This window comes from Strix aluco, chromosome 18 (genome assembly GCF_031877795.1).
Source record: "Strix aluco isolate bStrAlu1 chromosome 18, bStrAlu1.hap1, whole genome shotgun sequence".
Classification (NCBI taxonomy): Eukaryota; Metazoa; Chordata; class Aves; order Strigiformes; family Strigidae; genus Strix; species Strix aluco.
This window is the reverse complement of record NC_133948.1, coordinates 16,709,544-16,736,884: the sequence shown is the minus strand read 5'-3', so window position 1 is coordinate 16,736,884 and position 27,341 is coordinate 16,709,544. Positions and strand designations below refer to the sequence as shown.

Below are 27,341 nucleotides of genomic sequence, written 5' to 3'. Positions count from 1 at the left end.
TTTCAAAGCTAAGATTTTCAATTTCTGCCGTGGCACAGTTTCATATTAAATCTGAGATACACTAACCACCCGGCAGCCTCTAATAGGGAAAAGGCTTATGCTCATCAAAGCTTGTGCTTGTTCCTTTTTCTGGCTAGCTACACTATTCTCACTGCAGCCCCAAGGTCAACTTTGGTTGCTGGAAAACCACAGGCCAGGCTGACTCAACTCTATAAAGCAGCAAAACAATTTTCTTTTGGGCAGATTAGTTTTCTGCAACTGAAAAGGTGAATAGTTTGATATATGATACAGTGCAAAAGAGCCAGTGCAGGGGCAGGAACACATATCCAGGCATGCAACATGCCCCTTTCAACAGAACCAAGCTGTTAATTCAACTTGAGCCATAACATGAAACCTCAGCTTGAAAACGCAAGTGTAACTTCCTGTCACTTACTTGAATCCATTCCCGTTCCATCATCCAAAAAACACAGCATGAATCCACCTCGCAGGTCTTCCCGTCGCTCTACAAGAGAAGAGTTATTCACTACTCCTACAAGCAAAAGTTAAAAGTTCCATAAAATGGAATCAGCGTTCACAACAGAAGTAACACAACAAACAGGACTTTCACAACCCCAGTATGGCTAAGCTGTAAGAAAGAGCACGAGATTTTTGTTACAGAATGACTAAGAACTTCTGCACTTCAAACTGTATGTAAACATATGCTACAAGAGTATATTGTAAAAGCAGGTTTCTAATGCATCCAGTATAAACAGCTGCTCACTTTACCTGACAGCTGAAGGCTGATCTAAGTGCTTGCCCGAGTTATTTGTAAAGGTACAACTTTTTGAAAGACAAGCAGCACTGGGGCACAGGACAAACAGTAGAATCACGGAATTATTTAGGTTGGAAAAGACCCTTAAGATCATTGAGTCCAACCATAAACCTACCACTGCCAAGTCCACCACTAAACCTTGTCCCTAAGCACCACACCTACACATCTTTTAGATATGTGTAGATGGTGACTCAACCACCTCCCTGGGCAGCCTGTTCCAATGCTTGGTAACCCTTTCTGTGAATAAACTTTTACTAATATCCAATCTAAACCTCCCCTGGCACAGCTTGAGGCAGTTTCCTCTTGTCCTATCACTTGTTACTTGTGAAAAGAGACTCATCCCCCCTCTCTGCACCCTCCTTTCAGGGAGTTGGAGAGGGCCATGAGGTCTCCCCTCAGCCTCCTCTTCTCCAGACTAAACCCCCCCAGTTCCCTCAGCTGACCCTCACAGGACTTGCTCTCCAGACCCTGCACCAGCTTCATCGCTCTTCTTTGGACGCACTCCAAGGCCTCAATGGATTTTTTGTAGTGAGGGGCCCAAAACTGAACACAGTATTGGGTGTAAACACCCTGACTCTTATTCTACCAGGTACAACACGCATTTGCAGCCTAAATCCAAGTTAACCACTGACTTAACTGCTGACATGCAAGGAAGCAGCAGGAGTGACTTACCAGTATAAATGTCTATTCTTGTGGCGTCTGCATCTCTACAAAGCAATAAAAACACAATATTCAATCTCAAATAGAAATGAAGCTAAAATCCAGCCAAACACAGTAATTTCCAAAACGAATTGGCTGCACAGATCAAAGCCCACAAAGGCCCCAGATTCAGCACTAACAAGCAAGTTAAAAGGTACATTGTTCTACTTTTTGCCTACTTGAACCCAAACTCCAGCACAAGATGTTGCTGCCACATAACTAAACCTAGTTATAGTGTCACTGTCTCTTTAACAAAAGTCATACTAAAGGGGGCGGGGGGGATGGGGTGGGGATTCAAATAAGCACACACTTCTGAGCTCCCTCCTGTAGGAAACAAACAATACCTACATTTTTTCTGTCAAGATGCCTATGAAAAGTTTAGGAAGTCCACATAGAACTCCATCCAGATACATTCAAGGCTGTCATAGGAAACTGTCATTTCAAGATCGTTTACATAAAGCCCTTCATACACTGTGCATCATCCTCTGTATTTGAAAAAGCATCATATACAGCACTACCGCCCTCTTCTCGAAACCATTTTTTTTTTTTCTTGTAGACCATCACATACCCTTGGTTAGCTGATCAGAAGAGTGCAGTTGTAGTGCTGTAACAAAACCTCACTTCCCAGATGTCAAGTCACTTTGTATCTCCAGCCAAGTACAGCTACCTCCTTCCCAGAAGGCCAACCTCACTTTTGCCAGAGGAAGAACCAAGAGGTTGAAGAGAAAACCACCTATTCATCTCAAAGATGCTACATTTAACTATGTTATATCAAAAGTGAAAACAGCAACAGTGCGCACTCACACACAGCTGATGCCTTACACAGAATCTTTCCTACACAGAAAACTTCCAGTTTCAGGTCTTTGCATTATGAACTGCAGAGTGTGACAATTCACATTTGATAGAAAATAATCCCAGAATATTTCCATAATGCCTCATCAGAATATTTTGTGAAGCTCAAGGCTTAGGACGCAGCCATAGCCTGGATTCCCTAATGCAAACATGAGAAATGTGACCTAAAACCTGAGACTTCCAAATACCAAGTCTCCTCTCAAGTCTCTCTAACTGTTCCTGCTCTATTTTTCAGCATCCTGCTCCTGATTTCATTTCCATCCAACTGCTATGCTTGGTACTAAGTCAAAGATTAGCTAAGTGTCTTAAGAGTCCCAGCTCCAGTAATTTAAACAAAAAGTCAAACTTACTTTTTCCTTACATCAATCTTGTGCCTTCTCACAGTTCCCCTTCCAATCTGAGTTGTTCTACCATTCAAACTTACCTTTTCAGGAATAATACCTTTTTTTTTTTAATGGGGTAGATGTGGCGGTATAAGAGGACCAAGGGAAACATTTACACTAAACTACAGCAAAATCTTCTGGTTTGTATTTTTCATAAAGTGTATTAGAAGTGAAAATTGCTCAAGGTCAACAAATAGACTGGCTAATTAAATCTTAACCAAATTTACCTTGGGAATTTGGCAGTCTCAGGTACATACCTGGCATTATCTACAAGTTCTGCAAGGGCACCAAACAAAAATTCATGGGTAGTTCTGCAACAAAACAGAATCAGCAGGGTTACACTGACACTTAAAAAGAAACCTTTAAATAAACAAGAATCTCAACCACATTTTAAACAAGTCCAATAGTATGTCTACAATACTAGCATCTGCCACTGACAGCAGACTAGAAATGAGCATTTTACTGTCTACCAGAGGCAGACACGCAGCAGACAGGCTGCCCCATGGAGTCTGATACAACAAACTGCTGCCCACTATGGTCTAAAAAACATCACGTAGCTCACAGACGCAACAGAGAAAATCGTTGACCTGATGAACCAGCCAACAATTCATATAAATCCTTAATTATTCACCACACTGACAGGCCTGTTCATAGCAACTAAACACTGCCTATAAGTAAAACACGGACAGATGAGGATGACACATAAGGTCCATCTTCCCCAAGCACATATTCACTTTGTAGAAGTCATTTCTGGCAGGAAGAAGCTTCCAGATCCTGCGAGACTTCCAATAGCTGCAACTGCTCCTAATCCAGAGAAAGGCCACCACTATACAACACCACCTTCCAAACTCAACGCTAAAATCACCTACTCGGGTGTCACTTCAGCACAATCTTGAAAGCCACATTTAGTTTCCAGCCTCTTAACTGCCACCTTTTATAAGCAGCACTTGTTTGAAAGCCATTAGTTATGTGCCTCAACCTTGAAAGAAGATACATGGTGAGAAAACCTTAAAGAGCTAATAAAATCATTACAATACATTGTCTGCCAACATTAATGCAATATCACCACTGAATGCCCAACCTGGTGACCTACCATCAAAACCTAACAATTATTTCAAATGTAGATGAGCCACACTGACTCCAATACTAACAGCAGCTACAAGACCTGAAGAAATCTATTGCTCCTCTAGGATGCTCAATGAAGAGACTGAGTCCTCAGAAACTGTTTTTATCAACGTTTCAGTTTGCATGAAACCTCTTCACTTAGAACCTGCTTTCACTACTACACAAGAAGGCCAACAGGTGACCAAACAGAAAGGTATACTTATTCATATTTTCAGCTTTTGAAGAACACAGGTACTTCCCACACATAAAAATCTATAACTGTCCATAATGCTGACAATCACAAAATGAACTTTCATAATCATCCTCAATGTCATGGCACCTAACCCATCAACGCAGCTCCAGTCAGAGGTAAAACACATCAGTTTTGCAAGTTATCACTCGAACGACGAGAACGGAGATTTCCATCTCTGCAAGTTCCCGCTTGCCCACGCAGAGACACGAGACAGAAGGGAACAGTGTTTTGAAGACTATCTTCCCAATCAGAAAGCTTCCACAGAAGCTCAAACTTGGTATTCTTTCCTTTAAGCAGGATTTCCTGTGCACAGATTTCAAGTGCTGCCTTGAGTTTACGAGCACCTATTCAGCTCCACGAATCAACAGCCCAGAAGTTTATTTAGGAAATAACCCATGTCAGGAAAAACCCATAAGCGAATGGATGGTTTAGCATAGTAACTATGCTTCGTTAGCAGCTTTTACTCTACAATTTTAAAAATGCTTCAAACTAAGGAAAAGATGCAAATAAGATACAAGTAGGGATTTCCAAAGAAAGATACTGGAACAAAATAGCTGAAAATGTAGCTGTAGATGATAAGAAGAGAGGCAAGATAAAACTTCATTTCCACATAGCCTGACACCATCCTCAACCTGAGCATCTACCAAAACTGGAACCTCTTGTGCTGACACAGGCAAAGTAAAACCTTGCTACAAGCAAGTGAAATCTACTCCAGCTATTCATCACTAATAAAAATTTATATACACTAGAAATATCTTCTAGTCAGTATATTAATCTCAACATTTACACTTATCTTGTCAATATCTAATTAAAGTCTGGCCTGATTCTTTGGCCTGATTCAATCAACTCAGCTTTAACAAAAACCATGGTCTTGCCTTACAGTCAAAAGTGCCTGAAACACTTAACATCCACCATTATCAACTGGTGGTAATTTGCCCCCACCTCCCAAAAAAGCTTGGGGTTATTTTACTTGCGACATAAGTTTAAAAACCACGAGGCAAGCTGTTGGCAAAATGGAGTCTATCAGAGCTTGCACATAACCTCGCAACACTTAGCGCGAGCTAGACGGGCATCACCAGAGGCAACAGTAACTTCCATCAGTCAGAGCACTTGAAATACAACTACTACTGGTCATACAGCTGATGAAATGACACATGGATGGAGGAGAAATGTTATCAAAATCTGTACTCTCAGCAACAACTCATCTTGGCGGAAGCAGAATGGCTTGGATCTTCCCACAAGTTCCAACTTTCATGAGACAGCTCCACGCAGGAGCGCAGGCTTGAGAAGGAACAGAACAGGGAAGTCCAACACTGCCAATTTATTGAAATTTGGGTTACAAAAGATCAAGTCAGATAACTCTGCAGAACATGGCTGACTTCAAACACCTCTACAAACAGCCATTTGGAGTAACATCCCAAGGGATTATTTTGTGAGCAGTTCTTAGAGGATCACCTCTGTTTGAACCCAGCTGGACTTCTGATCCTGCACAGTCACCTATGCAGGTGACTAATTACTAAAGTACCTAATTACTAACGAAAGGCATAAGACTTCATTTTTATTCTGAAGGAGGCCACATCCGGGAAAATGCTAGTTTGACATCTGCCTCAGGGACAGGAGCTATCCTCTCAGTACTGCACTCTGTTTCAGGCCAGAACAGAAAACACGCACAAGAAGAAATTGGAGAGTTTGTGGGGTGGGCAAATGTTGTTGCTATGTTATTACTAGTATTCCTAAGGCCCACCATTTGGTCATTTTGAAGACTTTCTATATGAGTGACCTTCTTCCACTCCAGCTGTACTCAACAGGACAATCCTAGTTACTGAAAAAAAACCCAACTTCAATCACAAGTGGAATCCTACCTACTGTTAGAAGACAATGTCAGCTGTTCATCTTTTACCAAACTACTTCAATTTTACATTACAAATGTTCAAAATATAAAAACCCAAGTTGGCTGGGCTCAGGTGTTTTTGTGATCATTTCTATGAATAGCTTTGGAAGTATCTTAAAGTAGCAGCATTTAATTTTTAAGGAAAACCAATGTGAAGGCAAGCAGGTAACTTTGGGAAGTCATAAAACCAACGCACAGGTAGTTTTTACGTGCTTATGCACAGTGATTTTCATCCTATGATCTAGAAGAACTTTAACATAGAATCATAGAATAGTTTGGGTTGGAAGGGACCATTAAAGGTCACCTAGTCCACCCCCTACTGCACTGAACAGGGACATCTTCAACTAGATCAGGTTGCTCAGAGCCCCATCCTACTTGGCCTTGAATATTTCCAGGGATGGGGCATCTACCACCTCTCTGGGCAACCTGTGCCCATGTCTCACCACCCTCATCATAAAAAATTTCCTTATATCTAGTCTGAATCTACCCTTTTTTAGTTTAAAACCATTACCCCTTGTCCTATCGCTACAGGCCCTACTAAAAAGTCTGTCCCCAGTCAACTATCCATCAAGAAAAGCACTTGGAAAGCTTGGAAAAGCACAGTGGTATTCTTACTAAAAAAAATACAGCCCCTGAAGATTCAGGTACATGCTGTGAAGTCTGCCATCAGACATGGAAGCATTAAGAAGCTATTGAAAAGATCTGCTGCAAGTTCTCAAGTTCAGGGACGAGATAAACTGGCTTCTGTAAAGCACTTCAGACTGAGTAGTCTGAGTTAGACATACTAAAACTTTTACGTAAAGGAAGTCTTTTAAGAAAAAAAAAGTAAGGCGTGGTTTCCTTCTGCACCTCAACAGCTAGATGGCTGATTTTTAACTGCAATTTAAAGAACTACCTCCATGACTATGAGAACATCTTTAGCACCGAAATGAAATTTGTCTGAGATGGTATGGTTTTCCTCAGCAAGAGAGAAAGTCCAAAAGATGAGAGTCTCCATTATCAAAAGCCCTATGCTGTTCTTGGGTTGGTTTTGGGTGTTGGGGGTTTTTTTTGCTCATTCTTTTCTTGGGGGGTGGTTTATTTGTCATAGGTTGATTTTTTTTTTTTTCTTCTTTTAAAAATTACTTCCATTGTTTCCATTCCCACTCTTAGGAAAGCATTTGGCTTATGCACTGATCCCCATAATCAGAAAAGGTTCTTCACTCGTGATGGACGGAAAGCCCTGGCTTTGCCTTATTCATACACATTAGCCTCCAGCTCCTCCTAACAGTTGTGTAATGCAATTATGCATTGCAGACATACAGCACAACGGAAGTAGACCAGCAGTGTAAGCAGAACAGTAAGTATGGTGGCAACATGAAGTAGCTTCAATATCTAATACTTCAGGGCAGCAACAACACATCAGCCTTTTCCGCAGCGCAGACATTATCTTCTTAAGAACTCTGGCCGACTTCATATGTTCTGCAGGCAAACACAAGCTCCTGACAGAGCTCTGCCATACGGTCTTCTAATCTGTACATTTGTCTTCTGCAGCTGGACATGAGAATGTCACAAATCAGCGGCAGCACAAGGAAGGTGACTCAGTACTGTCTGTCATCGTCAGGCACCTGACTGTCCACTCCACACGCAACTGCTACCAGCCAAGCCAGAGAGCGAAACCACAGGACACAGACCCAAGGGTAACACCGGGCTGTTACTAGGTTTCTTCTGTGCAGAACCCATTACCTTCCTTGTCCTGAAAAGAAATGGATCATAATGCTCTTGGCATACATGAGATTCGTCCCAGTTGCTCTTGCAGATATATCTTGTGTTACCCACAAAATCAGTCAGATCTACTTTGAAATCAAGTTGTCCACATTTCTGCACATCCAGAGTCTTTTAAACTCTTGCAGACCACTGCAGTCCTTCACTCTAAGCCTGCCTTCACACGTTGAAAAGGAAAAGTGAAAAGATAAGCCTGGCTTTATTTATTCTTCTATTGACAGTAACAGTAAGAGTCAACTCTTCCACAAAACGTTAGCAGACAATCATACGACAGCGGCCAGCTGATCCAAATGAAGAAATGCCAAGTGCGGTTCACACTGTTCTTCCAGGGCAGTTTGGCCAAGCTCTTTCTTTAAACTCTTCTGTATGTAGCACTACAAGGCTTATGTGCAATAGATGGGTGCTTAACCCTGCTAAGCACCATTTCCTGATGGCACTTCCCATCTTCTAGACGTGCATTCAGAAGTAACCCATTTTAAACAAGAACTCTGTCTCTTCTCAGGAGATTTTACTTTGGGGGATTCATCAGTGTCATGGTTCAGGTTCATCTGGCAACTGAGCACCACGCAGACACTTGCTCACTCCTCCCTCCGCCATGGGGGAGCAGGAGAATCAGAAGGAAAAGATAAAAACTCATGGTTGAGATAAGGACAGTTCAATAGGACAACACAAGGACAGAAAGAATAATATCAACAATACTACTAATAAAAGAATATACAAAGTGAGCGATGCACAGTGCAACTGCTCACCACCAGGAACCCGATGCCCAGCCCATTCCAATGCTCAGCCCATTCCGGAGCCACTATCGCTCCTCCTCCCGGCCAGCTCCCCCAGTTTACACAGCGAGCATGACGTCAGATGGTATTGAATAGCCCCTTGGCTAGTTCGAGTCAGCTGCCCTGGCTGTGTCCCCTCCCAGCTTCTTCGGAAAGTTAACTCTATCCCAGCCAAACCCAGGACAATCAGTGACAGACAAAAGCTGCAGCAGCTTCAAAAAGCTCATCAGAAGAATGTCATGCTCCTGCTTGAAACATATCTGCACAAAATATCTGGGCACAGCTGAAACACGACGCTAGGGAGGGACGACAGCCGCTGCGGCCAGCACAGATGCTTCTCCGGAGAGGCGCAGCCACAAGGGTACGGCTGACCCAGAGGCTACACCCGCCTTCTCCCGTGAGCCCCCTCCCCGGGGCCTGTCCTCTCCACGCCCCGTTATCCTCTATAACCCACAGGCCCGCCCACAGCACAACCACAGGGCCGGAAGCGGCCCACGAGGCACCCGGCGGCGCTGGGGTCGGCGGGGGGGGGGGGGGGCAGCGCTGCCCCCTGGAGGGCGCGGGCTGCGGCCCCGCCCCACCGCTGCCCTGCCCGGCGGCCGCGGCCCGTCGCGGCACGGCCCGGTACTCACGAGTTCGTGTGCAGGTACTCGAAGGTGAGCTGGGCCCGGTTCAGGCTGCTGTAATTGGCCAAGGCCATGGCGGCGGCCAGGCCCGGCCCGCGCTCCGCGTGTGCCTCGAGGCCTCCCCGCCCGCCACCCCCCCGCCGCCAGTCACTACCCGCGCCGGGAGGCCGGCGCCGCGCGCGGAGCCCACCCCCTCGCCCCGGGCCGGCGCCGGCGCCGCCACCGCCGTCCTCGGCCGCTCGCCCCACCCGCCCCCCGGCCCCGCTTTGTCTCCGCCGCGACTGCAATCGCGCCCCGCCGCCGCCGCCGCCCGCAGCCGCCCCCGCGCGGCGGGGCGGGGCCGAGCCGCTCACCGCCCATTGGCTGGGCCGCGGCATGTGACGGGAGAGCCATGGCGCGGGCCGCTGCGGCTTCTCCGCGGCCGCGTGACGGGCGCGCTCGGCCGGCGAGACGCGGGTGGGAGCGGGTGAGTGCGGCGCGCGCCGGCAGCGCACCGGGGCGCGCGGAGGCCCCGCGGCCGCGCACAAGACCGCCCCGGGTCCCGCCCCCGGCCCCGGGCTCCCCCCGCCAGCAGCCGGCGGGAGCAGCCGCCGCCGCCGCCGCCTCCCCCTCCCCCCGGGCGGGCCGCGCCGCGCCGGGAAGGCCGCGCAGCCCCGGGAGCGGCGTCCGGGCCGCGCCGCCCGAGGAAACCCCGCCGGAGCCGCGAGTCCCGACCGCCATAGGGACGGTGCCGAGCCCTGGCCCGGTGCCGCCCGGCCCGGGGAGGCGGCTGCGAGAAGCGGGGCCCGGCGGGTCTAGCGGACGGTGGAGCTCGGGCGCCGGGGTGGAGCGGGAGAAGCCTCCGGGGAGTCGCGGGCGCGGCGGCGGCGGCTTTGTGCGGGGCCCGCAGCTGGATGGGGCCGCTCCGCCGCTGGAATCCGTGCGGAGAGCGGCGGCCTCTGGCCTGCGAGAGAGCGCGGGGCCGGCAACGGCTGCGGGGCCCTGCGGCGGGCAGCGCGATCCCTGCAGGCTCTGGGAAGTCAGTAAGGAGAAGCTGCTGAATGTGCCCGCACTTAATAAAACATTAATAGAGAGGGCATATAAAATTATAAATATTCTTCCTTAAATCCTGTGCCTTTAATTCATCTTGAAATCCAAATGGATTGAACAAAGTGGGGCTGAGCTCCTTGTATCCTGCGCGCACCTTGTCCCCCCCTAAACCACGGGCTGAATCTGGGAATCCTGAAGGCCAGAAATACTGTGCTGAACACTTGAGTTGCCCAGTGGAAAAATATACTAAATTCTCCTTCTGGACTTTAAAACAGGATGGTTCCATCTCCTGTGTCTCAGATAATATTGAATTAAAGACCCAAAGTATGAAGGAATTCCGTCTGTGCAGACACTGATGTGGTGTATCTGAGGTATGTGGTGCAAAGTTAAACTTAATGATCTGTTATTAATTGTGATTGGTGAATGGCTAAAGTCTGAGCTTTAGATTTGAGTTGCTTGCCTCCCATTTTGTTTGCAGTGTCTTCTGGTCTGTACATTTGTGTGAAATGGGTTCCCAGTGCATATTCAAGCCAGAGCTGATGAGTCTGCAGCTGAGAACTTTACTTCCCAGCACAGCATTTAGTCCTGTTCATCCCCAGTTCAGCCTGTTCAGGTCTAAAGATTTCTTCAGGCCAGCAAGTCAGGTCATTCCTGCTGACGGGGGTTGCTCTGTGTGTACTTGTGCGGTCATCAGAAAGTCACTGCATGCGCGTGTGCAGTGACTCTTTTAGGCCTTACCTCTGACAATCTATGCACGGCAGAGCGTCAGAGCTGCGTGAAGGAATTAGCAATATTACTGGCAACAACTGTGTTTAGGTGTCATGAATTTTATGACGGAATATAACGTGTCAACTTGAGTCTTTCAAAGATTGTAGCATCATCTATTCTGCTCAGCTTTTATTTCATCATATTGCAGTCAGTATCAGAACCAGATGTTCAAAAGCAATATAAATCCCATCAGTGTAAGGGCAAAGTAATTACCCAGATACATGTTCCTGAGGGACATGAACCTGAACTTGTGTGTCTTGTCAGCCTTGCCCTCTTCAGTACTCTGGGTATCTCCTTTTTTCCTGACAGGAGCTTTGTTTCATCATCTTACCTTGAGGGAGGAGCCAGTGTTCCTTTCCTGACATTGGAGAGGTTGACAACATCAGCAGAGTACTGCAGCGCTCTGGAACAGAGCAGTTGGACCCCTTCCTGCTGGTCCTGTGGGACCTGACCTGCTGCTGGGACTGGCTGGATGCCAGTCCTCCCCATCTGACCCCTGGGCGGAGACCAGGACATTGCAGTTCCATTTTATTTGGCCAGTCCCAGGCAGGAAGTTAATCTTTTCCATCCCACCATTTGGTGGTGGTGAATTCCACATCTTTTTCATTTTCTTTGACAAAAGTGAAATGAAAATTTAATTCTTACACTTTCCATAGCTTCTCTGAAGAAGGTTTCAGACATGTTTCTGACTTCTGCTCTTCGGTCTCTCTTGCCCAAGTCTTGAAAGGATTATATCATTGTTCAGTGGCCCTCTGAGCTGCCAGGCATTATCCCAAGGAGTAATGAAATTAATTTACCTTTTGCAAAACAGCGTTTGGATCACACCACAGCTCTACCTTGGCCACAGCAGAGCTATTCTTTGGTGGGAACCTCTCAGAGGATGGAGAGAGTGTATGCTCTCGTTGCTCATGTGCAGTGCTGCAAACCGTTGAGTTCCTCAGTGCTTTTGAGAGGCAAGTCTTCCCACTGGAAATCCACATTTATCCTCTTCTGGGGCAACTGTTTTATCTCGGAAACTCTCTCTCCAAACTTGGCTTAAACAGTTCTAGATCTTTGTTATACTGATTATGACAGGCAACTTCCCTTTTTTTCTATCTGCTACCAGCACCATGTCTCTAAGTTCCTGTTCAGCACCAGGGTCTCTGCAGCCATCTTATGTGAATAGGCACAAGTCTGGCTTCTTAAGTGTTGCAGGCAATACCCTCTCACCCTTGAGGGCTTCTTGTTGCAGTAGAAAGCAGCAGTTTGCTGTGGTGCACATAACTTTCCTGATAAACGACCTGTAGATTGGTGGTTTCTCCAGCCTGTACATGTGGAGCTTGAGGCAAACAGTACTGCTCTTCTTTACCCCATGGCTGAGTTTCTTACTCTGAAATAAACCCAAATACCCTTGTAAAACTAGTCTTTTGATTCCACACTGGTCAAATTTTGTGTGTCTAGGTCGGGGAGTGAGAGTTCACGTGCAGTCCTGTATAGTGTTTGTGGGGTCCTTGTGGTATTTTGCTAAGCTTCTCTCCACTGGAGCCTGAGCCATAGCCTGAGGTTGTTGAACCATATATTTATGTGGCCCTTGTTCTGAAAATCGGAGATAACTGTTTCTAACACCTGTGTGGGCCTTGAATCAACAGTTATTCTTTGTCTCCCCTAATTTCTAAGAAACCAGACTTCCAAGCCAGTAAGTACTTAATGGGTGAGTCGCCATAGTTGTAAGTACTATATTCTGCGCCAGACAAGTGCCATGAGTGTAGCAAAGTGTCTTTTCCACACTCCTATGAGGTTCCCTGAGTTAACTGTTAATTACTTTATTCTGTGTTTATGCACACGAAGAAATGTAAACCTTTGCATTGTATAAATGAGGTTTTTACTGTCAGTGAAATAATCACTGCAGGCAGCAGAAAATAAATCTGACAACATCACCAGTAATCCTCAAGGACTTACTGGTCCTTTATCCTTCCTTTTTCTGAAAGGAAAAAATAGCATCCAGCACTATCTTTGGGTACAAGGTCCTCTGTACACATTGTGACAGGGCTAGCTGAAGTTCTAAGTTTGTGCTGTTTTTCTATTGAGCATTCACTTTCAAGATACTTCTCTGAAGAAGCTCAGGTGTAGTTACAGGCCCCAGTAACCTAAGTGGCATGGATCTCTTCCGTTGCACTGAATTTATAGAAGGAATTTCAAAGTACCTTCCCTTAATGGGCTGGGAAATCATCATGTTGGCTCACAGCTTTTTGGTTCATTCCTTCATGTTGTGCCACATGCTGGCTCTGCTGCATGATTTGCTCTGGTTATCTCCCTGTACAGAATGGAAACTTCATGCCATGAAATACACTACTCCCTCAAAACAGCATAGGTATTCTTTAAATGGAGCTTGCCTGTCTCACGCAGAGAAGAGCTGCATTATTAATCAAAACATTCTGACTTTTCTTGGGCAAGAGTTGAACCTCAGAGTTGACTCAATACAATACAAGAATACATGCCATGAAGTCAAGAATTTAGAAGAAGGAAGTGTTCCCCCTGGCTTCTCCTAGTAAGGAGTTCTGCCTTACTGACCTGGGGTAGACCTGCTTCTTGTGCTTATAGTCACGTCTGTCCAGCCTCTCCGTCGTTCCTGTCAAGTAGCAGAGCAATTTGCCGACTAAATGCAAAGGAGTCATGAAGTGAGATCTCTCTTCATGAAAGTATCTTGTTCTCCTATATTGGGAGACACAAATCCTGCTTTTCTTCTCTCTGGAACAGTCATTTCGTGAGCAGTCAATGAGTCAATCCTTACAAGACGTGCAGACCAAGATGTTCAAATGCGAGCACCTAAACGAGTAGGGGAGACACTGGCATAAAAGTTCAGAGACCTTTTCCATAGTGCCAGGTGTCAGCCTCTCACTTCTTTGTTTCCAGGGAAAGTCACACCATGGATTTAATTTATTTCTGTCTAGGTGCCATCCTCAGTGAGACACTGGCTGTCAGAAGTGACCTTGTAAATGAGTTTGCAGGAGAATGAAAAGAATAGATGAGAGCAGAGAGACATCTTGAAGTGAGAATCAGGAAACTGTCAGTGGAATAATGGATGGTGAGGATCCTCCACTACCAGGCTCCCTCTGTCCTGAGTCGAGCTTTGATTAATGAACTAAGCAAAGAATGGAATTAACAGACATGAAAAAAATGTAAAATGTCAGCATAGCATTACTTCACCACCTCAGGCCTAAGACAGAAAATACTCTGTGTCTTTGTGAGAATGACATGCAGAAGAGCCCCTGAGAAGCTAGTAGAAGAGGAGCGGTGGTGGCATCTTAAAAGAATTTAGCTGACAAGCTTGGAAGAGTTACGAATGGCATGAACCAATCATTTGTCAGAGGTTTACAGTTTGGCCTAGGTTGGATAGTTTTCCACAGGGATGCTGAAAAGGACCCAAGTCTGGAGGCTTCCTTCTTCTTAAGCTGTGATTGCATGCCATTTTTAGTGGCCTCCAGCAACATGAGGAGGAGTTCAGGCTTCTTAACAAGGTGACCAACTAGCAGAATTTATTTTTTTCCTGAGTAGATAGTTTTCCCTGTCTCATTATTTGAAGTGTGTGGACTATGGTACCTGTGGGTTTTTGTTCAGTTGAGAGTGTCTTTTTAAACCAGCCTGATGGATGTGCCTAACAGGGGCGGCTCAAGTAATTTCAGTTTGGCAAACTTGCAAGCAACCAAAACCAAGTTGTTGTAGTGAAAAGCTTATGGAAATCTCGTCTGTGTGTGCCTCTTAGCAGTAGCATCCGAGTAGATTGAGCTGTGATACAGATGAAGAGATGAATGGCCATGTGACCACATCTGGTACAGAACACACTTGGGGAGTGCTAAGGAGGGAGCAAAGCTCTGCAGGTTCTTTCTATTAAAACATCTCTCAGTAGATAACTGCTCCTCTAACGTGTGCTGTGAATGCTACCATGTGTTCAACGCCTCTTGTCATCTCTGAAGGCATTCATCTCCCATAACTTTAGACGTAGACAGGTACAAGGTACAGCAGAACCCTGGACTGCCCTTCTGCGTTATGTGAAGCTGACATCAAAGAAGACAGGCTTGGCTGCCTTGGTGGGAGAGAATGAGCAGAACTTTACAGATGCAGAGCATCTTCTCTGGCATGTGATGGTTTGCAGGAAGCTGGTCAGTCTGACAGCTGCAGACATGAAGGCAAGAGATGGTATGAGGAACAAAAGTACCGTAACGGAAAGCCGTCAGTCAGCACTGTGTCAGTACACAGCTCCAGAGACTGTCCCTGCCCTGACCAGGAACTGCCAGGAAGCTTGGAGGTTCTCAGGAGGCAAAAAAAAATGAAGCTGTGGAACAATGACATTTTCTTCAGCAACTTCACTGTGAAGTTATTTGTTCTTGTCCCTCAGACCTTTTATCCAGACTTGGTTATTTTCATTAAGAGAAAGCAACTCAGGAAAGGTTTTATCAGCGCAGTTGGATCATCTCATGTAATGGTTTGACCAGTCCTTAGCAATCCTGTAATCCCATCAATGTCCAGTTTGGAGGATGTGTGGAGATGTCACCATGCTTGTTCAATACATCCTGAGCTCCTCTTATTCATGGGGTCTGGCTTTGTCCTGTGTTAATGTACACGGTGTTTTCTCACATGAGCCTAACTGTTTTAAAAAGACAAAGACCTTTGCTCTGTAAAGGTGGCTTTCCCTGTGTGCCTCTCCCAAACGGTTTCTCTCCCACCTCCCCACCTAACCTGACCTGACAAGGAAGAGCAAAGTATCTGTGGGCTCACAAGGAATGTGGTAGTGGCATGTTTCCTACAGGCATGTGGGATAGTGGGTATGTGAAAGCCAGTGAAAATAGTGTGCTGAAAGCTTAGATGCTGCAGCAGCTGTGGTGGCAGTTGAAACGTGGGAAAATACCAGCTTTAATGACATTAGTGCAAAGTTGCAGGCAGATGGCCCGAGATTAAATGGAGGGGTGACTGCCAGGCCTTGCAGAGAGTGGAGAGGCTAAAGTGGGGCCTCACACAGGGCTGAGCAAACAGAGCAAGAAACAACCAGACAAAGGGGTGAGAAGCATGATCAGACCTGCCCTGAATGGAGAGTGCCTAAGGGCAGTGCTGCCTGGCTGGGATCACTCACCAAGGCCCTAATTACTGAACAAGGGTGCAAAATCAGCAAAACTTGAGCCTGCAGGGCAGCAGGTGGGAGGGGGAAAGAACTGGGGTGGGTTGTTCATATGGCAGGGGGAAATGGGGGCAAAATAGAGGGCAAAGCAAAGCGTATGGTTGGGGCTGTTTGAGATCAGATGCAGTCAGGAGCAGGACAGAAATGTGCTGTGGCCATACAGGGGGGTTTGCCTTGCTTCTGCAGCCAGGGGGATGGGATGTGGCCACCTAACAACTTCCCTGATGATGTCCACAGCATCTCAGTTCATCTGAATCTCAAAAAAGGCCGCCTAAGGAATCTCATTTGTGTCCACATCCATCTGCAGAGTCCTCCATACAAAAGGAATGGAGGAGGGGGGAATGTTACAAGGTGTCCTCTTCTCCCACCTCCTGGGGAGAGCTGCCTGCAGGCTCTTCCCCAAGCTGCTGCTGGCAGTGTCTTTGAATTCAAGGCAGTACATCTCTTCACAGACCCCACCACAGACTCTGCAGCACACCCAGGCATTCGGCTCAGACTGGGAGGTGACCCTTGCCAGGAGGAGCTCCGCCATTTCCAAGCAGCAGGGACGCGTGGCACCGGACCTTGTCAGGAAAGCCATCCTGACTGCAAACGCTGCACGAGGAAGCTGCCTGAGAAATGAGGGAAAACTTTTGCATCAGAAATGACTCAGGGCTTTGGTATATTGCATTCTCAAATATTTATTTCAGTGTTCTTATAAATGTTTTATTTGAAGAAAAATATTGTAATTGGCCAATATTCCACAGAATCTAAATATTTTTCTCCAAGACAGTACTTCCTTCCCTGCTCGCAGAGATTTGATCCTTTGCTGATTATGCGATTCATGACGAGGGCTTCCCCACCACTCTGCTGTCTGTTTACACGTGACTAAGGCCTTAATCCAACTGCTGTCACAGCAACAGGGAGAAAAGACAGTTTATCTTTGGTTAATCCTGAAAAACAGCTTTTCATCTGACAGACTTTTCCACTGAGAACGAAGAAGATGGGAAGAGTGGTTTTATAGTGCTGGAAGGGTGTCAGAGACACTGTGTGGTTCCTGCTGTGGAGAAATGTCCTACCCTACACCCAGTGTTCTGCTGTGTGCTGGTTTCGTGGTCCAGAGATCCACCAGGCAGAGGGGGGTACAAGCCTGCGCTGAGGACGCTGAGGGCCCCACCTCTGCAGGACTCCCATCAGAGCACACGAGGGGCCGGCCCTGCTCTCCCCTCTCCCGAGCCCGTGGCAGAGCTGAGGTCAGGCTGCTGGGCTGTGCCTGTTGGAACAAGCAGGCACAAGTTCCCAGGCATGCAGACAAGTGAAGAACAGCTTGCTTTCAGGAGTGCTGATAACTGACAGGAACTGGACATCTTTTGAGCAAGCGCTTCCCTGAAACAAGGAGAAAGATGCAGGGGCTGGAGGCCAGACGATTCAGGGATAGGAGCAACAGCGTGCAGCGTGTTGGTGCAAACTCTGCCCAGCACGGAGAAGCACACTCAGCTGAGAGCCCACCACCCCAGCCCGCTGTGGAGCTCCAGCTAATGAATTTTGGAACAGCTGGAGGTCCCTGCTGCCACTGAGAGGTCAAGTCCTTCACAGGGCCACCAGACTAGGTATGGTGTGTGGTTGTTAAGGGGACCTGGAGTGATGGTGTCCTTAATTGCACGTGGTAGTTGGTGGGACTAGCTGCCTACTTTTTTTGCTTCCAGCAGGACCCAAAGTATAGGGCAGTGTTTGTTCTGTGGTGCCTCCTAAGGGACCAGTCTGGAAGCACCCCCTGTACTTACACTGGGTGGATAGGAAAGTCCATAGCATGAGCATCTTAAAAATTTTTAGCATTTTTTTGTAACATCACTTGGAGACTTTGATCCATTGTATGGTCTCAGTGAACATTGCTGGTACCCTTCATCATTCTGCTAGGTTCACTTTATCATGTGTCCCTGGGGCCAGGAAACACATTAACAGGTACCGGGAGAAGAGAAAGAAGCTTGTAACAGCAACCTGCTGATTCGCAGGATGGCAAAGGCGTGTATGTGTGAGAATGAAAGGTAAACACTGCAAGTGGATCAGAAGAAGCTTCACTTTGGACAGCTGGTGGAGTGGGAACAAGAATGGGTGGCTGGCAGAGCACCTTCCCCGAGGGACCAGACACAGCACAAGCAGCCTCCAAATGTGGGCACAACTTGTGAGAAATGTCAGAGGTTTTGTGAACGGTTATTGTAAGATTTCTGCATGTGCCATCGTACCCATGAGAAGAGAGAAGCAATTGTGTAGTGGCAGGCAATAGCTGTCCGTCAGTTTTGCTGTGAAACATGGCTGGTGTTCAAGAGGTGTCTGGGGATGTCAAAATAGCAAAACTCCTCAAGAGAGCAAACTGCAGCATTCAAAACTGTGAACGTAAAATCGCCAGTGGGTTTTACAAGTAGAACTGGAAATACGCCTAGGAAAAGTCCATTGGCCTTGGAGGGTGCTGTGAGGCATCTGATGCTGGGAAGGCTGGTGTTCCTGCAGTGAGGTTTGTTGCTGCTCTCCCCAGAGCCAGAGAAACCCTTCTCACTCCTTTGCGTTGGATGGAAGATGAATTTTAAAATTACTTCAAAGTCACGTCCACTAGCTTCTTGCAAGGAGGTCTGTTGTGGTCCTTATTGCAGGCCACAGTCTCTCCCCTCACTAAGGCTCTCAGTACGGGGTATTTCAGAGGTGATGGTGGCAGAGGCAGGAAGCCAGAGAGACTGCAGAGCACCACAAACAGGAGGCAGCTGCTCTTCTGTCCCCATGGTATGGTGAAAAAGGATGAAGAAACAGTAACCTTCTGGGCAAAGCCTTTATTCTGGAAGAAAGTGAAGAGCCCCTGAGACACAGAAAAATAACTAGTTCAAGAGCAGGAAAGCCAGGGGGTCTGGCCAGGATGGGGTCCAAGCCCAGGGCCATGCTCAGGGCCACGGGATACGCTCTGCCGTCAATGTCCACGTCACTGGCTGAGCCAGAGGGCACACGGCTGGCTGCAGTGCTGTGGGGGCACTGGCAGCTGGCTGTAGCCACACTTGGTGTGGGAGTGAAGAACTTGGGTGCTGGTCTGCATCGGAGTTGTTTGCACCCCGGGTATTTGGAGCAGGAGCCCGGCAATCACTGAAGCACAGGATCTCCTTTTGGATTGGTGTACAATGGTCAGCTGTAACCGAGTCACAAGGAGTACAGCACTGATTTGCAACCTCCACATGTGCTGGAGCTGCGGATGACCCCAATTCAGTGGCTGAAGTTGGGACTTAGAAGAATGACCTCCAGAAAAGGAAAGGGTGGGAAAGCACATCATAGGGAGCCAGGGAGCCAGCAGAGCAACATGGGGTGCTGGTGGGAGTATTTGCTGTGGGATAAGGACCTGTTCATTCTGGCTTTGCAGTGGATGAATTAATCTTCCATCTCCAAAGTGAATTTGAGACCACGCGGTGTGCTAGCAATCTTTCTGTGTGTGGACAGGGGGCATTTGAATGCAACATAGCTTGGCCTTCCTGCAGCAGACTAGACATACCGACAAGGATTAAGAGTCCAGTGCAAGACTTGGCAGAGTCACAGCTGGGCAGGGAAGACTCCCAGCCAGGCAGCTGTTTGGTTCTTTCTTACATAAGCTGTCTAGACCAGACGAGAAGAAATGAAGCCAACCCTGGCAGAAGTCTATCGCTCCCTGCACAGATGGTGTCCAACCTACAGCTTTCATATTTGAGCTTGTGCAAAGCAAGGGGGTGAACAGAAGAAGGATGTTAGTAGTCAAGCCAGCTATGCATCAGAGAAAAGTCGATGAACAACCATAAAAATAATGAAAAATAACAGTAACTAGTGAGATTTATTACAACTAGGAAAACGTTTGAAGTTTTCCACACAGAAGGAACAACATTGCCAAGAATTGTCTCCTCACAGTGAGCCCGTGGGACTCAGTGCAAGAAGACAAAGCACAGAGCTGTGGGAGAGGGGAAGGATGGTCTTGAGGAGGAGCAGCCCCAAAGAGTGTGTGCCTACTCGGAAATATTTCCCCAAGTTTTCTTAATTCTTTGTGACTGTCCCGGTGGAGAATCAAGTGAATATAAGGAGAAAATATGATCGGAAAAGAGCCTGGTCTTGGAAACAGTTCACATGGTGAATGAGACAGAAGGGCCTGTGGCTGGGACAGGTGCTGAAGCAACCAGAGCTGTCACCGGAGAGCAGCAGAGCAAGGGTCATGCTCTTGGTCTGGTAAGGACCATGATAGAGTCCTGGAGTCCAGGTCAGCCATCACCAACTGGCAGGCTGGGGAAGCCTGGAGATGTGACACGCAGCCAAGCTTTGCACTGAGTGGCAGGACATGACCCACTGGGTGCAGCACACCCAACAGCCCTTTGTCACAACACCTGATTTGGCTCATTAGCAAATACCAGGACTGGTCTCTAATAGGCTTTCCATAATGTTCCAGCTTCCATATTTCTTGGAGCAACGTGGCACTGGTGCCTGTGATGTTGTTGCCATGCTGCCAGAGCCCCACAAGAGAGCAGCCACTGAGTGACAAGGCACAAGGGGCCCTGCCTGGATTTTGCACCTGCCCAGAGCCCCTCTGGGACTGTTTGCAGGAGCAGATTTGTCCCCAGCTCCCCAGTCCTGGAGGAGAGGCTGTGCCCCTTGCTGGGGCTGCCTGCAGCCTGCCTGCGAGAGCGGGCTGTGCAGAACCCCCGGGGTAGCCCTGGGCTTGGTGCTGCGTCTTCCTTGGCACAGGTAGCTTTGCTGCTCTGGGACACGCGGTCTGTTGGCACCAGGCTGCAGAGAGGACTTGGGGAGTCCAGGGGCTTTGCCCACCTCTGCCCGGGACCGTTTGGCCTTGCTTGTGGCACAGCAGTGCCACTTTTGTGTCTCTCCTCTAGTCCCAGTGACCCATGAGGACCTTCCCCAAACCCATTGCTGCAAGAGCCAGCGTCCTGTTCTCGACACACAGCTTGTGAATGAAGCCAGTCTTTAGGGCAGTCTGAAAAACTGATTCCTGAGCTCCCCCTCAGCACCCCGATGGCCAAAACCCTTAACTGACAGGCAAGGTCCTTGGACATGCAGGTGGCTGCTGTGAGGTCTTCTGGGAAGCCCCTGGAAGAGCTGGCATGTTCGGGGGTGTCTGGAGCCTGGGTTTTAGGGGTAAGTTACCAGGAGCTGCATCTTTCCTGAACCCCTGTCCTTTTTCCAAACCCTTCCTTTCTTGGCCACAGCAGATCTCAGCATTGTGATTTATGAGCTCTAGAGGTGTCCCAAAAAGGGAAAAAATAGCTGTGTTCACTCAGTGCGACAAAGAAATTGGAAAGGCGGGGGGGGTGGAGGGTTGGGGAGGGACGGGTCACCTCTTAGGAATGTCCTGCCTGTGGAAATACTGAAGCTGTCTTCTTCCCCGTCGCACGCAGCCAGGGCCTTGTGCAAGCTCCCAGAGCTGAGGCTGAGCTGGAGCCTCCCTCCGGTCTGAAAGCACTGAGGTCTTTCTCTTCAGCTCCAAGTGGGGCTTTTGAGATGACTAGCAGCTATGGTCTCCCTGGGCCCTGGTCCCCACAGCTGCTTTAGGTGCAAAGCACAGCAGGGTAAGACCCTGTGAGGCAGCGCCCCCGTATGTGGGGAGGGTTACAACCCCTTGGAGGAAAGGCAAGACAAGTGACACCTGGGGGTCTAGGCAGGCTGGAGGAGGAAGCTCTGCAGCCCGGCAGCATTGGCTGTGTAGGGTCGGAAATGCCAATGTACATCAGGAAAAGGAGGTTTCCGCGCTTCCTCACAGGGTGGCAGCCCTGTTGGTACTGCAGATGCTCCCACCAAAGCTCGGACTATTCTCAAGCGCTCCAGGTCCGCTGGGCCCACTGCCAGCAGGTAGGCTGCGACCTCGGGGGCCGTGTCCTGAGCAGATGCCAGCTCCGCTCCAACCTCTGCCTCCAAGCTCCCTCTGCTCCCCGTGGACACAATATCCTCCCTGCAGCAGTGTCCTACACCGTAGGGTTCTGTGCAGCGCCGTGGTCCATCCCTGGGCTGCTGGGCTCCTGCAGTGCTGGGGACTGATGGTGTTTCCCTCTCCTCTCCTTTCTGGGAGTATAGGCAAGGTGGATTCATGGCCAAGACATCCCCAGAGAGGAGCAAGCAGGGTTGGAGACACTGCAGCAGGAGCAGATCCAGGCTCCCATGGTGGGTGTGGTGCTACAGGAGAGCCCTGGTCCTGCTGAGCCCTTCGCTGGCTCCTTTAGCAGGGCAGGGAGCGGGCCAGGCTGTGCTTGCTTCACAGGATCCCCGGGGGACTCTGCACAGGACAAGGGCCAAAGGTGAGCAGAGGGAAAAATCCAGGCAATGGATTCACTCATCTGGGGTTTAACTCTTGCTAGCCAAGGCCATGGCAGGGCAGGAACTCAGTGCCCCAGGGCTGCAGTTCCCACAACAGGACGTGAGCTGGACTAGGGTGGGTATGGTGCAGGCTGGGAGGGCGTGCTGGCTGACCCAGCACGTGCATGTGCAGGGCAGGACCCTCTCTACAAGAGCTTCCCACCGAGGAGTGTGTGTGCCCCACACAGGCTGAGCCCCCCACGCACTCAGCAGCAGTTGCTCCTGTTTGCAGCATGGCACCAGTGCATGATGTGCAATGAGCACTGATGCTCAGGGTGCCCTCACTCTGCAGCACACTGCAGCCTTAGGCCAGGGTGCCCACACCTCCACGGGCAGTATGAACAGACAGACTGGAGCCTGGAGACAGATGGACAAACCTGCCCATTCTCTTCCTGTGGGCAGGTAGAGAGACGCGACAGAGATCCAGCCCTGGAGAGCCACACGTGGGGCGAATTGCTTCTAGCTCGTAGAGAAGTGGTGTGTGCTTTCTGCATGCTGGTTCTCATACGTGCCAGCCAGGCATGACAACTGGGGTCCTCAGTGCCCACAACAGCACTGCTGCTCCTCAGGCAGCGTGACACCCCAGGAGTGGGACCTTCCCTGTCACACAGCTCCTTCCCATCCCGGGTGATGCAGCAACCCAGGGCAGGCAGGAAGCTGCCCAGTGCCAGTGCCAGCAGCAGGATATGAGGAATCCATCACACCTGATCCTGCCCTGGCTCCCAGCAGGACGTGAGTCACACCTGAGAAATGGGGACATGTGCTTAGGCACGAGTGCCCTCTCCTAAGCAAATGGCACCATTCAGCAGTTCTGTGCAGGGGGATGGTCCCTATGGCTGGTCTGGCTGCACCAGAACCACGCTGCTGCCCTCTCCCACCTCCAGCTGCGCTGCTTGTCCTGCCGCTTCACAGACACCCTCCCGTGTGTCCCCCCAGCCACCCACCCTGTCCTGCTCAGAGCTTCCATCTACACCCCAGGGGAAGAGCTGGGGGACAGCCCTTCAACCATCCCTTGTCCTGCCACGTCTCTGGGGGGTACACCCACCCCCCAGGTACTGACACCTCTCTGGATAGGGAGAGCCCTACACCCACCCCCAGGTACTGACACCTCTCTGGGTGGGGACAGTCCTACACCCACCCCCAGGTCCTGACACCTCTCTGGGTGGGGACAGTCCTACACCCACCCCCCAGGTCCTGACACCTCTCTGGGTGGGGACAGCCCCACATCCACCCCCAGGTCCTGCTGCTCTGGCCTGTCTTCCTGCCAGTCTCAGCACTAAGCCAGGTACATGGTGCTCAGGAACCTGCTGTCTGGGAAGATCTTTGCACATCCTCACACCCAGGGGTGCAATCCCCAGCAAGGAAAGGAGGAGGAGGAAGCACAGAGAGCCCTGCTGCTCCTGCAGCCCCGGAGAGTTGGAGAAGCTTCTCCCTTGCCCAGGAGCTGGGCACCACCAGGGCCTTCTTGCCATGGGGTGCCCTGGGAAGTGTGTCTGAGTGCCTCAGAACTCAGCCAGCGTGATGTCACTGTTTATAACAGCACGGTGCTCTGTGGGAACTGCCCTGGTGTTGGCATGCAGAGGAGTGGCAGCATCAGGCTACACGTGTGCTTGCCACAGGCAAACGGCACAGTGAAGCCAAGAGCTACCCTCCTCCTTCTCTTCTCCCTCCCCTCTGAGCATGTCCAGCTGCTTTTGTCAGCCAGGGGTGGGTGCCCTGCCCAAACATCCCCCTGGGGTGGCTTCCTCTGGGAGATGGGGCCAGCCAGGTCCAGCCAATTTGTGACCTTGGGAGTGGTCACAAAGTGTTGGGTGTGGGGAGAGCAGAAACGACACAGGTCTGTGGGTGTCAGGTGTTCCCAAGGGAGGAAGGATGAGGCCAGAAAAGCTCCCACATGCTGCTGAAGCAGGCAGAAGGAGGGAGGAGAGAGGGGTCCCAGGACCCTCCTCTCCCCATTGCTAGGGCTCTGTGCTGCAGGTCTGTGCTGCCAGACCAGCACTGGCAGGGCACCAGGGTAACACCTGCCCCTGTACTGCTCTCTGCTGCTGTGCCCAGGGGAAAAGCCACAGGCTCAGCAGAGACTGAATCCTCCTTGCCTAGTGCTGCAGCCAGGTCCCTAACCTCGTCTGCATCGTCCCACCCTTGAGCCAGGCAGGTGTCCCTGGCCCCAGGTCCAGACCAGTCCCAGACACATGCTGGCACAATAAAATTCCATCACTGGTATTTAACATTACATTTAGCATCTACAAAGGGAACCCAGAGGACTCCTGACCCTCTTCCCGTTGCTGCGCTTACCCCTGGCTGGGGGAGCCCCCAGGGCCCAGCCTCCCTGTGCCCACCCAGGCCCCTGCTCCCTGCCCATCTCCTGGGCGCTCTGCCCGCCTGCCCCGGCACACGACAGCCACCCTGTGATTTCTGCAAGCTGCCGAGATCTCACCTGCCTGCTGCTGATGTGCTGGGCAGCAGCCTAGAGCCTTCCCTGCTCTCCCCAAAACCCTGTGCTTCCCCAAGGGGTTTGTATATCTCTCCTCGCTCCAATTTAACAGGAATAAAGAGGTCTGCTTCTTCAAGGCTGGATGCAGGCACACCTCACGGCCCTGGGGAGCCCTGGGGGGATGCTGCATGGAGCAGAGGAGGGCCATGGGCTCCCTGCTGTGCTGGCCCTTTGCAGTGGGTCTGTGAGGATGTAGCTGGGTCATTACCTGGGGTGAATGAAACCAGGGGAGGTGTAGACCTGCCGGAGCAGAGACAGGATAAATACTGCTGCATGTGCTGAGAGCTGTGTATCCAAGGCTGCTTTATCAGCATAGCTCAGTGTGCTTCTGCAGCTGGGTGCTCTGTGCAGGAAGCCAAGCATCAATGCTGCTAGCCACGCACCAGTATCTGGTGCTGTTGCCCCAGTGCTGCTGCTGGCAGAGGTGCTGGGGAACAAACCAGTTGTACTCCCACCAGCTCAACGTTGCCAGCGGGGTCCCCCACATACCCTGAAGACAGGACAGCTGCTGCCAGCTGTGCTGCCCAACAGCTTGGATTTGGGTGTGTGTCCAAGTGTCTGCTCTCCAGGCACAACCTCAGCCAAGGGACTGTAATGAGCAGAGCTGCAGAGGGTGGAGACCCCTGCATGGCACACACGGCAGCCCAACACCGCAGGGCTCATCCAGCAAGTGAAGAACATGTTGCTTCTGAGGATGGCAGAGGGATAGGAAGGACCCGCTTGGTGGCACAGTGCTTAGAGGGGTTGGCTTTAGCACAGCTGCTTAGGAAGGGACCATCACGCTCCAGCAGAGCCCAATGGTGCTCAGGGCCAGAGAGCAGAGCTGCCAGGGAGCCGAGGGGAGCAGAGGGCTCTGGGGTGCCAGCCTGGCTGGAGACCCACACTGTCAAACAGGCCTGGAGTGGGACATCTGAACCAACAGGAGACTGCTGGACCCTCTGGGCACCTCCACCACACCCCATTTTTCTGGCCTGCAGTAGCAGATCTTCCCCTGTGGCAGAGGAGGCTGCAGTCCTGCTCAATCCCACATACCTCCCCAGAAAGCTGGGAACTCCCAGGGCCGCAGTGAGCTCGATCTCAGTGGCCTGCTCTGGGGAAGTGCTTTGGTCTCTGGGCTGCCAGAACCGGCGGGGGGGCAGCACCTCTGTCCCTCGCCCAGGAGCTGGGAGCAGGTGGCAGCTGCCTGCTCTGCAGAGCCCACAGCACCTCCGGGCAAGCGCAGGAGCGGGCCAGGCTTGCTCTGCTATAGGGAGTACTTCTGGCCTTCGCCAGAAACAAGATTGAACCCACCAAGACTGTCATCTGCAGCCTTGCAGGTGGGGAGCTTGGCATCTCCATGGGGTTCTCCCTCCGCCCGCGCTGGGCCATCCTCCCGGCACTTCCATCTGGGATGGGACAGGAGCCTGGAGGAATATATACCTCCCTCAACCCCGATATCCCCCATTGCTTCCACCCCGGCTGGGAAGGGGGCCCGCTGCGAGTGGCACAAGAGTATTTACGCCCTGTTGTGGGACAGCAAAGTCAGACTGAGGGAGTTACGGGCCAAGCCAGGAAGGGCTGAGGACACCACGAGCAGCTCCTGACTGCGAGCGCTGGGACCGTGTGGGGCAACACACCCCTGTCCCCAGGAAGCCCCTGCAGGGTGGGGGCCTCTGGCAGTACCCTGGGAATTAATCTTGTGGGGGTGTCAGTAAGAGGCTAGAACAAGCCCCACGGAGCGCGCAGGGGTGTCTCCCACCGAGTGATCGCCCCCCAAGCCCGGTGGGGACAGGGCCCCGTGCGGGAGGTGCTGAGCAACTCTCCCCCCCGCACCCTGCGAGCGGGGGGTGCGGCAGCTTCTCCTGCGGGCTGGAGCAGTCCCCGGCCCGAGCAGGGACAGACGGGGGGTCCCGGGCTGACCGAGGAGGGGAATCGCCCTCTCGCACCCCCCCCCCCGCGCCAGCGGGAAGGGCGCGGGGCCGCGCTGCCGGCAGCGCTACACCCGCCTTTGGGGGGTTGCTAAAAGCTGCCGCGAACGGCTGCGCCGGGACAGTCCCGTGGGGGAGCGGCCGGATGCTCCGGGATCGCTCGGGGCGTGCGACCCCCCCCCCCCCCCCCGAGCCCGAGCGCCACGGCCCAGCACCGGCACCGGCAGCGCCCCTGGGCTCTGCGTGGGGCGCGGGGGAGCCCGGAGCCCCAGGGGACGGCGCGGCTCCACGGGCGCCGGGACACCCCGTCCCGTGCGGCGGCCGCGATCACGGGGACCGGGCCGGGACCGCCCCGCGCGGAGGAGGGGGGGGTCGGGGCGGGCCGGCCCGTCCCCCCGGCGCAAGGAGCCAATGGCGGCGGCGGGCGCGCGGGCGGGCGGGGCCGTCGGGGCGGGGCGGCGGGAACCAGCGGGCGGCGGCGCGGCCGGGAGCGCGG

At 51.0% G+C, this 27,341-nt stretch overlaps 1 protein-coding gene across 8 annotated transcripts in view; it reads right to left on the bottom strand.

The window, feature by feature from the left end:
• MORC2 (MORC family CW-type zinc finger 2) overlaps positions 1-9,290 on the bottom strand; it is a 49,682-nt gene extending 40,392 nt beyond the window's left edge. For 2 of the 8 annotated variants that reach the window (XM_074843698.1, XM_074843699.1), the window contains exons 1-3: positions 3,003-3,056; positions 1,484-1,518; positions 434-502 (exon numbers count right to left, since the gene is read on the bottom strand). In XM_074843698.1, the coding sequence (XP_074699799.1) occupies positions 434-457 (24 nt within the window). In that variant the 5' untranslated portion in view covers positions 458-502; positions 1,484-1,518; positions 3,003-3,056. Of the gene's footprint in view, positions 1-433; positions 503-1,483; positions 1,519-3,002; positions 3,057-6,888; positions 8,390-9,165 lie in introns of those variants that run through there. The other 6 variants (XM_074843704.1, XM_074843701.1, XM_074843696.1 and 3 more) reach the window with 5 other exon arrangements.
• Positions 9,291-27,341: the final 18,051 nt, after the last annotated feature.